The 14,373-nt window shown below is 36.7% G+C and overlaps 1 protein-coding gene across 2 annotated transcripts in view; it reads right to left on the minus strand.

Moving 5' to 3' along the window:
• The window catches only part of REV3L (REV3 like, DNA directed polymerase zeta catalytic subunit), a 177,383-nt gene that overhangs the window by 8,264 nt on the left and 154,746 nt on the right, over nucleotides 1-14,373 (minus strand). For both annotated transcript variants that reach the window (XM_030316171.1, XM_030316170.1), the window contains exons 26-28: nucleotides 10,731-10,840; nucleotides 5,144-5,258; nucleotides 704-841 (exon numbers count right to left, since the gene is read on the minus strand). In XM_030316171.1, coding sequence (XP_030172031.1) covers nucleotides 704-841; nucleotides 5,144-5,258; nucleotides 10,731-10,840 — 363 coding nt within the window. The remainder of the gene's footprint in view (nucleotides 1-703; nucleotides 842-5,143; nucleotides 5,259-10,730; nucleotides 10,841-14,373) is intronic.

Below are 14,373 nucleotides of genomic sequence, written 5' to 3' on the forward strand. Positions count from 1 at the left end.
AATTTTACCCTTGGAGAAAGAATGCAGTGGATTTCTCTTCTAGGGACTAGTATTAAATAATATCTCAAGTTCACATAACATTACATATATAGCATAACATACTGACACACTGACAATAGTCCATCTATTACGCTTTTTATGCTCTTAAAAAACTCAGTGTGTAGAGTACTATTCCATTTATACCATTTATTTTTAGTTTGTTACAGAAGGAGTCTGGACCTGAGTAAATAAAAAATATAAAATACTATGGTTAAAATTACCGTGGTTGAGAAATTTAGGTAATTTATGGTACCATTGTTCAGAAATCTTTCTAACTTGTGTTAGTAACTCAGTTTATCTAGAATGGATTACTTATAAAATTTTTCCATTGCTAGTTTTCTTTATCCTGCTCCCTAGCTTTTGGGTGTTGTTATATGATAACATATCATCATCCAGGTGATAGGCAGGAAATTCTTGTCAAGTTCATGTGTTGTTTTTCAGTAATTGTGACAAAAGGTAAGGTGAGGGAGGAAGTCAGAAACTAAGGACTAAAATCAAATAAGTCGTTTGCATTAGAAATGAAATTCTCAAAATCATATAGTTCCTCCACTGATGGTTACATACAAAGAGACTAGGAGGACCACCTCATGTGTGTTTAAGCTAAAGAATCTGGTGAAAATCCTACTTATTTCTTAAAGATGAACACAAGATAGATAAACCTTACCTTAGAAACAGCAGGGCAGGAATCTCTTCTGACGGTTTCTATTCCTTTTGCATCAAATACCGGGTCCTTTTGATCCAGTGTTTCATACATGTAACCCACATACCTCTTTTTTGTTTGTAAGACACAGGGCAAATATACCTGTGATGGATTAACAAAATGCCTCTAAATAACCATTTTTCCCTACCATGAATATCTTATTTTTATGTCTTTTTCTCTCTGTGCTAATAGCAGAGAGCTCAATGTGGGGCTTGAACTCATGATCCATGAGATCATGGCCTGAGGCAAAGTCAGATCCTTAACCAACTGAGCTACCCAGGTGCCCTTTTTCTCTCTTTAACCAAATTAATCAAAAATCAATTCCAAAAACCCCCATTAAATATGGCTCAGCACCAATGAAATTCATGATATAACATTTAAACATAAAGCACACAAAATTAGTTAGTTGTCTTTATTTCCTTCCCACTCAACTCCTTTGTTTGCACTATCAAATTTTGTCCCTACTGCAACTGAGGCTACTCTCTCAAAAGTCTATTAAAAATTAAAATCACTTTAAGTAACACTTATATATTTAAAAGTTATTAAGTACAACATTAAAAGTTATAAGAGACTATATAATGAAAAGTCCTCATCCCCTAGCCTCTACTGTCTTTGACCTAGAGATGCCTAGAGGCATCCTCTATTGATTTCCTGTATAGCCTTCCAGAGATATTTATACATATGAATGGTAGCTTAGTGTATACATCATTTTGTACTTTGCTTATTTTAATAATCTATCTTGGAGAATATTCCATCCTTGTACAGAAAGCTCCTTTTATTTTGTAGGTATAGTAGTCCATGACGGGAGGATATCACAATTCATGTAACCAGTTACCTACTGCTGTGGGTCATTTAGGATGTTTCCAATCTTTTGTTATTACAAATAGTGTTCCAGTGAACAATCTTGCATGGATTAATCTACTAAATTCCCTTAAGTTGAATTCCTAGATTAAGGGTCCAATGGACCTACCAAACTGGTCCTTTCTTCTGTCCTCAAACATTATCAGTAATTATACTAAGTATAAAATGGTCTAAACATCCCAATTAAAAGGCAGAAGTGATCAGATTGGATCTGATCAAAAAATGAGACAAAGCAATAAACTACTAGAAATCCACTTCAAATACAAGGACATAAGAAGGTTAAAAATAAAAAATGGAAGATACACATGCTAACACTAATCAAAACAAGAGTGTTTTATCATCAGAAAAAAGTAGATTTCAAGACAGTATTATCAAAGATAAAAATAACAATTTATCAAGAAGATACATAATCCTAAATGTGTATATACCTACAAAGAAAACTTCAAAATATCTGAAATAGAAACTGGCAGAACTAAAAGGAAGAAAAAGGCAAATCTATGATTATATTTGGAAACTTCAGCACCTCTCCCTTAGAAATTGACAGGAAATCATTAAGAATACAGAAGGCTTCAACAACATCACTATTACCTTAACCTAAGTGACATTTATAGGACATTCCAAAAAGCTGGATACAGAAAGCTTTTAAGGTCACATGGGTATAATCACTAAGATAGACCACTGCCTGGGCCAAATGACAAATTTCAATAAACTTAATAAAAACATTAAAATCATACGGAGTATCTTCTTTGACCACAATGGAATTAAATTAGAAATAATGGTATTATTTCTGGAATATCCTTAAATATTTGGAACTTAACACAAGTCTAAATGATGTATGGGTCTTTATCACTGAATCAAATGAATAATGGAAATACAAGATACCAAAAATTGAAGCTAAAGTAGTATTTATTTATTTAAAAAAATTTTTTTAAATGTTTACTTATTTTTGAGAGAGAGAGAGGCAGAGAGACAGATACAGAATCTGAAACAGGCTCCAGGCTCCGAGCTGTCAGCACAGAGCCTGATGCGGGGCTCGAACTCAAGGACTGCGAGATCATGACCTGAGCCGAAGTCGGACACTCAACCGACTGAGCCACCCAGGCGCCCCAAAGCTAAAGTAGTACTTAGAGGGAAATTTATATCTTTAAACACTTACATTAAAAAATATTTTTTTAATATCAAAGATTCAAGCTTCTAAGTTAAGAAGACAGGAAAAGAAAAGCAAACTAAACCCAAAGTAAGTATAAGGAAGGAAAGAATAAAGAGTGGAAATTGAAGAAATGGTTCTTCAAAAAGTTCAGTAAATGGATAAACCTTTAGGTAGATGATTGTGGGGAAAAAAACCAAAAAAAATTATCAATATCAAAAGTGAAAGGAGGGAGATCACTAAGGATCTTACAGATATCAAAATGACATTAAGGAAGTATAATTCATGCCAACAAATCTGACAATCTAGGAGAAATGGACAAATTCGCTGACAACCACAAGTTATCAACACTGATATAAGAAAACCTGAATATTTCAATATTTATCAAGGATGTTTAATTTGTAATTAAAAATCTATGACCCACCCTTTCCCCCAATAAAATGTCAGGACTGGAGAGCTTCACTGATGAATTCTATCAACCACTTTTAAGAGAAATAATTGTACTAATCTTACATTTTTTTTTCCAGAAAATAGAAATGGGAATATTGCCAACTCATTTTATGAAACCAGCCCCCCCCTTTTTTTGTCCCAAAGCCAAAGACAATACAAGAAAAAAACTACAATATTCATCATGAACCTATACGTCACAATTCTTAACTAATGTTTATTCTCTTTAAGAAGTTTTGCAGTTTTTTGCTTTTATGTTTCGGTCTGTGATCTATTTCAGGTAAGTTTTCATGTCTGGTGCTATTTTCTAAGCAGGCCATACTCTTCATTTTTGCCAGATGGGTTGTGTCCATAGTACCATACATGTACTTCATTCTTACTTTGTTTTCTAACTGTTCTCCCCATCTCTGCCCCAATCAGAATGCTCACTCTTCAGGGCAGATACCATATCTGAGTCCTCTTTGAATCTCTTCTATGACAATTCTTGCTTCAAAGTAGGTACTTTTATCCTTTCCACACCCGTTTTCTTTTTTTTTTTTTTTTCACACCCATTTTCTTAAATCAACCATTTCTAATTCCTACGGATCCTTCTTTCTCAGTATCTCCTGAATTGCTCTTTATCTTCCCTAGTTCAGGTTATACAGGCTGCATCCTGTCCTCAGCTTCTCCCCTTCCCAAACCATCTTGTATACCACTGTGAGACTAATCCTCCCCAAACAGCTCTGATCATGTCATGTTCTTGTTTGATACACTTTTCTGAATCAGGTTGAAACATTTTAGCTTGGTATTCAAGACACTCTGGTCTTGGTATTCAAGACAATCTGGTCTTAAGTTTATTTTCTAGAGTTCTCTCCCACTACTCTATATTCCCATATTGTGCTTTTCCAACTCCCTATCCTCCTACATGCCATTTTCTTCTATGCAGAATGACTGCAGCCCCATGGCTGCCCATTGAAATTCTAACCATTTTCTGAGACACAGTGCAATATTACCTCCTCATGGAAGTACTCCTCCATGGAGTCTCCTCATCCAGCCCAAGATGACATAATACCTCCTTTTCTTTGTGCTCTTACAGTGTTTAGGGAGACTGCTCTCATGATTATTGGCTTAGTGGGACTGTGTCTTATGCTTCTTTGCATTCCACACCTCTCCTAGCTTAGTAGCTTTTATATGGAAAGAACTAAATATATGATATGGAAGGTAAAGTGAAAAGAGTCTAATAAGGTCCTTATGGCAGACTGTACTGTCCAAATAAATAATATCTGCCATTCCACATGACCTTACAATGTGATTCTGACATTCTTCCCATTAAGAGATGGGAATCTATGCTCTCTCTTAAATCTAGACAGGCTATGATGTGGTGTGACTTTGAGACTAGGTCATAAAAAACAAAACTGCTTTTGTCTATTTTTCTTTGGGATGTTCATTCCTGGAACTCAGTGCCATCATGCTGTGAGGAAGAACAAATAATCCCAGGGAAAGGCCAAATGTAGGTGTTCCAGCTGACAGCCCCAGCTGATGTTCCCAACAGCAGCCAGCATCAACCCCAGACAGCAGAGTGAGCAAGCTTCAAGTTGTATCACCTTTAGCCATTAAGTTTCCCAGCTAAGGATCTAGACACTGTGGAGCGGAGACATGCCATCCTTGCTGCACCTCTTCTGAATTCCTGACCCATAAAATCCGTAAGCATAATAAAATAATAAAAGAGTGGCTGTTTTACATCATTAAGTTTGGGGGGGGGTCTGTTACACAGCAATAGTTAATTGGAACAAAAGGGTTTTTTTTTTTTTTGAGAAAATTATACAAAACTCAGGGAAAATATTTTAAATACAACAATTTGTAGGCATTATACTGTTACTGATTCTGAAAGTGTATTATGCAAGACCAAAATCTCCATAAGGTATGTGAATTTCATCTGTTATTTCCAGTATTAATTATATTTCTCTTACCTTTTCAAACTTCAATTTCACTGGTTTAGGATTGGTAGCAGTTACAGCTTCAGCAATTTCCTGACCAATCTTAAAAGACTGCTCCTTAGTAGCTCCTTTCAGTAGCACAAACATACTAAGAGGGTTAAAAACGAGATTGTTGTAACAAAAAAATTTCATCAAGAGTAACTTTACTTTCCTGGATAATACCCTAATACCAAAGAAAGCTTTTTCGCCCCTTTTCCTTATGAAGTTGCTTCCTGTTTAAGCTTTCTTGCTTTATCATACTTTCCTTGTATTATTACAGATTTTAAAAACATCTAATATTTCTAGTTTAGATTCACATAGACCAGCTCAGCTGTCAGAGATGCCAAGAAGGTCTTGGGTCATTCCTAGACAATAATGGCTTTATATGATGCACCATTACATCAGTCATAAAATAAAAGAAAATGTGATTATAAAGAAATGAAAAATTTACTTGTGATATGGGAGGAAACTTCCTTCCAGAACCACCCAACTTAAAAAAGACACACACATATTTTATAATATATGTTCACTGAAGAAAATGTCAGAAAACATAAAGCACAAAGAAGAAAACAGCCACCTAATCTGACCATTCAGAAAATAGGCACTACAAACCTTTCTGTATATCTGTAAATCTTTTCTCCTTCGGGATCACAGATCAGATTGTTGGATAACTTTCTTCTTTCATTTAATTGTACATCATAATATTTTCTCACACTGCTTAGTTCTTTTACATTATTTTTTTTTATTTTATTTTTTTTTTTCAACGTTTATTTATTTTTGGGACAGAGAGAGACAGAGCATGAACGGGGGAGGGGCAGAGAGAGAGGGAGACACAGAATCGGAAACAGGCTCCAGGCTCCGAGCCGTCAGCCCAGAGCCTGACGCGGGGCTCGAACTCACGGACCGCGAGATCGTGACCTGGCTGAAGTCGGACGCTTAACCGACTGCGCCACCCAGGCGCCCCATACATTATTTTAACAGTTGTACTGTATTTCAACGTTTTTGGTTTTTTTTTTATTTTTTTTTATTTTTGGGACAGAGAGAGACAGAGCATGAACGGGGGAGGGGCAGAGAGAGAGGGAGACACAGAACCGGAAACAGGCTCCAGGCTCCGAGCCATCAGCCCAGAGCCTGACGCGGGGCTCGAACTCACGGACCGCGAGATCGTGACCTGGCTGAAGTCGGACGCTTAACCGACTGCGCCACCCAGGTGCCCCGTTGTACTGTATTTCAATGTACAGATGTATCATAATTTAACCAAACCTCAATCACTGGAAATTTAGGTTACTTAAAATTTTTTTGCTAATATTTCACATATAATAATTTGGCACACCTTTGGTTGTATCCTTAGAACAAATTTCTATCAGTGAAATTTCTGGGTAAATGTATACTCTAAAAATATTTTTTGAAAGATACTGTCAAACTGAATTCCAGAAAGAAATTTCTGATGTACAATTCCACCAGCAGTATACGCAGGTCAAGACGGAAGGATTTCTGGGGTGCCTGAGTGGCTCAGCCAGTTAAATGTCTGACTTGGGCTCAGGTCATGATCTCAAGGCTTGTGGGTTTGAACCCCATGTCGGGCTCTGTGCTGACAGCTCAGAACCTGGAGCCTGCTGGGATTCTGTGTCTCCTTCTCTCTCTCCGCCCCTCCCCTGCTCACATTGTCTCTGTGTGTCTCTCTCTCAAAAACAAACATTACATTTTTTTAAATTATGTGTTTTGTTAAAAATTATACCTCAATGAAGTTGATATCTTAAAAAATATTATTATAGGCTACATATATGAGATTTTACCCAGTAGTTAGTGGGTTTGAGTCCATCTATGTTGCTTTGGCCAGTTTTATTTGGAGCTAAGCTTCAAGACTGCTGGCCAAGATTAATGGAAATTTTTGATCACTTAACAGAATGGAGGTGACTGTCCTACAAAAAAGAGAAAGACTGTTTTAAAATAAGTTTGTCTGTCACTGGTGCTTTTAATCTAGTTAAGTAACAATCATCTTTGGGTTGAGAGATCCAAGCACACATACAGAGTATGATTTTCACATAGTAGGGCGTGAGTGGGGATATTAGAACAACCTAGAAAGCCTTTCTCAATTATACTCAGGTGAATTTTTCTAGAGATTCGGATTCTAGCTCCACACCACTCTTCTGCTGCCATTCTATATAAGAGCTATTAGCACTACTATAGAGAATTCCTATAACTGATGGGAGTAGGTCATATTCCACTAGGGTGTAGTAAATATGACTGAGAACCACTCTTCTATAAAATAACTGTTTAAACCACTTGTCCACTTTGTAATGTATATACACATTACAAACTTTGTATAAACCACATTACCACTTTGTAATGTATATAATGGTCATATCATTGTATTATATACCTGAAACAATACTGTATGTCAATTTTATTTTTTAAAGTTTATTTTTGAGAGAGCAAGAGTACATGAGTAGGAAAGGAGCAGAGAGAGGAAAAGAGAACCTCAAGTAGATTCTTCACTGTCAGTGTGTAGTATGACGTGGGGCTTGAGCCCAACATGGGCTTGAACTCATGAACCATGAGACCATGACCTGAGCTGTAATCAAGAGTCAGACACCTGGCGTGCCTGGGCGGCTCAGTCCGTTAAGCATCTGACTTTGGGTCAGGTCATGATCTCCCGGTTTGTGTGTTCAAGCCCTGCGTCGGGCTCTGTGCTGACAGCTCACAGCCTAGAGCCTACCTCAGATTCTGTTTCCCTCTCTCTCTCTGCCCCTCCCCAACTTATGCTCCGTCTCTCAAAAATGAATAAATGTGGGGGGGGGGAAAAAAGGGTCAGATGCTTAACCAACTGAGCCACCCAAGCACTCCCAGTTATATTTTAATAAAAAATACCATTTATCTGAAAAAAGAAATAGTGTGTTTATTATACTTTCTAAATGGACAATAATGCATAACTGCTTTAGAGACAGAAACACCTTTCTGTAACAGTAATTTTGATGCTTTGGTAACTGATTGCCCTTAGCTAGATCCCAAGATTCATAAAATCAGCAGTCTTGAAATCGGAGGGAGGCAATGATCATTCACCATCATCTATCAGATTTCCTTTATTCTGATCATGAGGCAACTGAGCCTCAGAGAGGCTAAAAGACTTGTTAATGGCCATGCACCGACTAGATGTATAGCTAGAAAGCAAATCCAGATCTCCTCACTCTCAGTTAAGAACTTTTTCACTTCACCAAGCATTATCTATTATCCCTAAAGCAGTATTTCTCAATCTTTTATCATTATTGTTCTCTCAAAAAAGTTAAAATTTATTTTTTAAAAAAACTTTTTAAAGATTTTTTTAATGTTTTATTTTTGAGAGAGAGAGAGAGAGAGAGAGAGCGAGTGAGCAGGAGAGGGGCAAAGAGAGAGGGAGACACAGAACTTGAAGCAGGCTCCAGGCTCTGCACTGTGAGCATAGAACCTGACATGGGGCTCAAACCCACAAACTATGAGATCACGACCTGAGCCAAAGTCAGATGCTTAACTGACTGAGCCACCCAGGTGCCCCAAAAGTAAATTTAATAAGAGAAAGTAATTATTAAGAAATAAAATGTTGTTGGGTGGTTGAACTTTGTAGGGCCAAAAATCCATTGTTCTATCTAAGTGGTTTTGCTCCCTGAGAACCAATTTGTACCGGGTTAGGGTGATACTGTTACCATTGATAATGCATGCTCAAGAATGAACTGCCCTCATACAGTATATTTCAATTATCATTTGTTGAATGAATTAGTGAATGGAGAGCAAAAGTTCTAATAATATTGCAAATTCTTTGACTGGAATCATAAAATACCTGTGAATTCTGATGTAATGAGACAGTACCAGCTAGGAATCAAAAAACACTGAGTACTAATTTATGGCTCCATTGCTGACTAGTCAGGTGATCTTAGACAAGTTTCTTATCTTAGGGAAATGTGCTTTTAAGCAGCACATAAGAATATGCTTCTGGGGCGCCTGGGTGGCTCAGTCGGTTGAGCGTCCGACTTCAGCTCAGGTCACGATCTCACGTTCCGTGAGTTTGAGCCCCGCGTCGGGCTCTGAGCTGATGGCTCAGAGCCTGGAGCCTGCTTCCGATTCTGTGTCTCCCTCTCTATCTGCCCCTCCCCCATTCATGCTCTGTCTCTCTCTGTCTCAAAAATAAATAAACATTAAAAAAAAAAATAAAAAAAAATAAAAAAAAAGAATATGCTTCTAAGGGTTCCCTCCAGCAGTGTGAAAACTGCTGACCTAAATAGCACCAAAGCTGTCTTTCAGTTCTGACATTCTGTGCGTCTGTTTTTTTGGTTTGAATTCTTAAAGATCTTATATACTAAACAAAGATAACTACAATGAGAACCATGCCAACTTCTGATTGTGTGTGTCATCAACCATGACATGTATGACCCTGAATTAAACTCAACAATTCAATGTTTAACTTTTTCCTCTTCCCTAAATTTTTTGCAAGGAGCTCTGCTAACAAGGTACAAAACCATGTTCTAGTAACTTTTATTTTGCTAGACTACTCAGCAGAAGTGGTTTTACAGAGCAGTGAAATACTAAAGTCAAGCTGAAGAGTCGCTTTTGATGGAGAACAGTAGACACTATGGATAGCTGGGGCCTGGATAACTTGAAAGTATACCCACCTGTTAGTAATGAAACAGCTGCTGTATGAGGCAAGTCTCATTCAGCATTAATATGATTATGCTGATTATACGTGCATTAAAGAACTGGAGAAGATTAAGTGCTCTTCAAAGATTACCTAGAAGCTATTTTTAATGATTAGAAGCATTATGTCCTACAGCTTCATTGGGCTGTAAAGTCATCAGAGGTCCTGAGGCAAGTGCTCTAAGCATGATCACACTGTGAATCTAAGCCTTCAATATGAAAAATATCAGACTCTAAGAAATCTGCATAATACTTATAATCTAGAAGAATTTATGAAGTCATACAAATAAGATGTTACATCAATAACTGGGCCCTAAAAAAATACCAAGGCAGGCAACCAAGCTGAGGTTATTAATTGAGGACCCAGAGGCAGTCCTATTCTTTGTCAGCCCATGGATGATGGACTTCAGGAAGTCTGTGAGCCCTCTGGAATCAAATGGAAAATTGTATCTGCCTACATGCACTTTTTGTAGAAGGTCAAAAGTATTTTGGGCCAAGGAAAGTTAACCACTCATAGCTTTGGCAGATATCTTCCAAAGTTAAGATATGTATTTAAATTCACAGAGCTGAAGCTATATGAAGAATCATTTACATTAAGAGCTATTGTTTTTTAAAAAGACTAGACTAGACCCCTGTGTATACAGTTTTTTGCAGATCACTATCTACTTTGCTACCTGCAGGCATGCCATGGGAATCTCCATAAGTCTGTGGCTCAGGACACTTAAAATTTCTGTCTCTTAAGATCATATCTGGTAATTCAGGACTTGTGCTACTTCTGATCACAAGATCATAAGGACTGAGGAAGACTTAAGTAGAACTCTGTTTTTAGGAAGGATTACCCTTAAGCCATTTCAAACACTGAAATGAATATCTGAAGAGATGCAAAAAGACAACTATAAAGTAGGAAGTTAATTACCTGTCAGTATCTCCATATACAACCCTGGCACCCCATTTCTTGGTATCATTCACCAGTTTAATAGCTCGTTCCAAGGTCTCTCTGGCTTTGTGAACAATACTATCACCAACCTGTTGGTACAAACACATTGGAAGTAATTTCTTAACACAGCTTAGTATGTATCAGTAGACTTTAACATATAATACTTAATTTTCACTACTATTTCTAAATATGAAACAAGGAGAAAAGAACGTAAAAAAGAAAACAGTCATTAGTGTCATAGTTCTTTCTACAAGTACTCATGAAGAAAATGAGGTGAAGAATATAAAGAAAGGATGGGGCGCCTGGGTGGCGCAGTCGGTTAAGCGTCCGACTTCAGCCAGGTCACGATCTCGCGGTCCGTGAATTCGAGCCCCGCGTCAGGCTCTGGGCTGATGGCTCGGAGTCTGGAGCCTGTTTCCAATTCTGTGTCTCCCTCTCTCTCTGCCCCTCCCCCGTTCATGCTCTGTCTCTCTCTGTCCCAAAAATAAATAAAAAACGTTGAAAAAAAATTTAAAAAAAAAAAAAAAAAAGAATATAAAGAAAGGAATCAATCGATACATAGACTCACCTGTGAATATATCAGTAAGTACAATGGATTATACTTTATACAAGGTATACAGTTACATCTGATTCCTGGAAGAATAAGTCTGGTTTATTCAAGGACTTTCATATGTTGTTTTTTTTTTTTTTTTCCAAAAAATGTTTATTTTTGAGGAGAGAGAGAGAGCACACAAACTACTGAGGGAAGGGCAGAGAGAGAGGGAGGCAGGGGAACCAGGTAGGCTCTGCACTGTCAGCACAGAGCCAGACACGGGGCTCGAACTCACAACCCGTGAGATCATGACCTGAGCTGAGGTCAGACACCTCATCAACTGAACCACCCAGGTGCCCCTCATATATGCTTTTATAACCAATTCAGAAGGAAATTACACTGTGTATGTGTATGAGTATGTGTGTGTATATCTTTCAAAATTTTTCTATTGGAGTATTAGGATAATTTCTTTTAATATCATTAAAGTTAATGGTGAACTTCAATCCTAGTGATTGGCTATACATAATTTTTAGATAATACAGAATATAATGAAAAATGTATAATTCTATGATGGAAAATATAAGTGTTCAATTTAATCAAGTACACAGATATGTCTAACAAGAATACTTTTTTTTTTTTTGAGTAATGTCTCCATCCAACATGGGACTTGAACTCGTGACCTCCAGATCAAGAGTTGCATGCTCTACCAACTGAGCCAACAAGGCTCTCCTAACAAGGACAGTTTCATTGGTGATTAGTGAGTTTAAACAAAGATCATGACATAATGACAAAACAAAAAGATGATAGATCTTGACAAATACAACAAGCTAATTATATTTTATAGTTAAGTAAATTAAGGAGACCAGCATAGGACTATTGCTTGCTTTATATATATATTAAGTGATCGCTACATCCAACGTGGGGCTTGAACTCACAACCCCAAGATCAAGGGTCACATCCTCTACAGACTGAGCCAGCCAGGTGCCTCCATTTACTAAACTCATTAAAACTAAGAGCTGGGGAAAACTTCCATTTGGCATAAATGGAGCATTCCTTTTAAAATTTTAGAATTATGCACTTTTTCTTTGTATTAAGAAGCCAACAACAGTTATAATGATCTTTCTCTTTTTACTGTAAAATTTGAATCACCTGAACTAAATGTAGGATGGAATAAGTGTTTAAAAGGCTCTTTATAGTTGCTTTACAAAGGAAACGTTAAATGAACAAAGGAATAGATTTAAACTGGTAGCAGAAACTTATTGGGTTTAAATTAAGAACCATGAATTCTATTGAGACCTTTAGTATATCAGAAAACCTTGAGAATGTAAACTATATATATCCTGACACATTAAAAAAAGTCATGTTATCTAATTGAAACTCATGTTTGAATAAAATGGTCAATTTGTCATCTGTTGCCACTTTCAAAACAAGATAAACTTTAAAAATATGTGATGGCAAATAGCTGGAAGGGTAAACCATCTAGTGTCAGAATCAAATATGCTTTTAAGCTACACACATATGAATAAATACACATACTGACCCTAAATGTCTGCCTCCTGTTACCTACTCTGGCCCATTTAAGTTACACCTGGAAGAACAGAACTCTTGTTCTTAAAGAGAACTCTTGCAGCTGTCCCGAAGACCTTGCATTGTGAAGGATTTAGTGGTGGGAGATGGAAGAAGGAAGGAGTGATAATTAAATTAAAAGTGATTCTGCTACTTTGTGCCATGGTTCCTAATTTGAACATTACTCCATTATAGGGCTAAAAGATTAGATTTAAAAAGAGGAAAGGAACTGGTTTTACAGTTTAGGCAATGGTTGGGATCCTGAAAAGTCATAATAAGAAAAATATTTAAGTACAAAATTTCTAAAAATAAGTAGAGTGTTAGTAAGAATGAGGAATAAAGGGAACTCTCGTGCACCACTGGTGGGAGTGCAAATTGGTGCAGCTAACATGGAAAACAATATGGAAGTTCGTCAAAAAATTAAAAATAGAAATACCATTATGATCCAGCAATTCCACTACTGGGTATATATCTGAAGGAAATGAAAACACGAACTGTAAAAGATATATACACCACTATGTTCACTGCAGCATTATTTACAATAGCTAAGACATGGAAGCAACCAAAGTGGCCACTGACAGATGAATGCACAAAGAAAATCATCTGGAATGATACAGGTTTGAATTGTATGGGTCCACTTATATGTGGATTTTTTCAATAAATACAGTATAGTATTGTAAATGTGTTTTCTCATGATTTTAGTAACATTTTCTTTTCTCTAATTGTAAGAATACAGCATATAATATACACAACATACAAAATATGTGTTAATTGTTCATGTTATCAGTAAGGCTACTAATCAATAGTAGACTATTTATAGTTAAGTTTTGGGGAGTCAAAAGTTATATGTGGATTTTCAACTCTGTGGGGAGGGCCAGTGCCCTTAATCCCTGCATTCTCCAAGTCTGTGGCTTTTCACCCTTGACTGTCTTTTGCAGAGCTGAAAATTATTTTAATGAGGTCCAGCTTATCAATTCTTTTCTTTTATAAATCATGCTTCTAGTGTTGCCAAGTAAAAAGCCATTACCAAATTCAAGGTCATCTAGATTTTTTCCTATGTTATCTTCTAGGAGTTTTATAGTTTTGTGTTTTATAGTTAGGTCTGTGATCCAATTTGAGTTAATTTTTGTGAAGGGTGTAAGGTCTGTGTCTAGATTCACTTATTTTGCTTGCGGATATCCAGTTATCTCAGCACCATTTATTGAAAAGACTATCTTCTACTTTTCTCCATTGTATTGCCTTTCCTCCTCTGTTAAAGATCAATTAACTATATTTATGTGGGTCTATTTCTGTAACCTCTATTCTGTTTCACTAATACATTTGTCTATTCTTTGGCCAATACTACACTACCTTGATTACTGTAGCTTTACAGTAAGGCTTAAAGTCAGGTACTGTCAGTTCTCTGAGTTTACTCTTCAAAATTGTATTGTTTTTCTAGGTCTTTTACCTTTCACATAAACTTTAAGATCAGTTTGTTAATATCCACAAAGTAACTTGCTGGGATTTTGACTAGGATTGCATTCA

The sequence above is a fragment of the Lynx canadensis genome, chromosome B2, assembly GCF_007474595.2.
Source record: "Lynx canadensis isolate LIC74 chromosome B2, mLynCan4.pri.v2, whole genome shotgun sequence".
Taxonomy (NCBI): Eukaryota; Metazoa; Chordata; class Mammalia; order Carnivora; family Felidae; genus Lynx; species Lynx canadensis.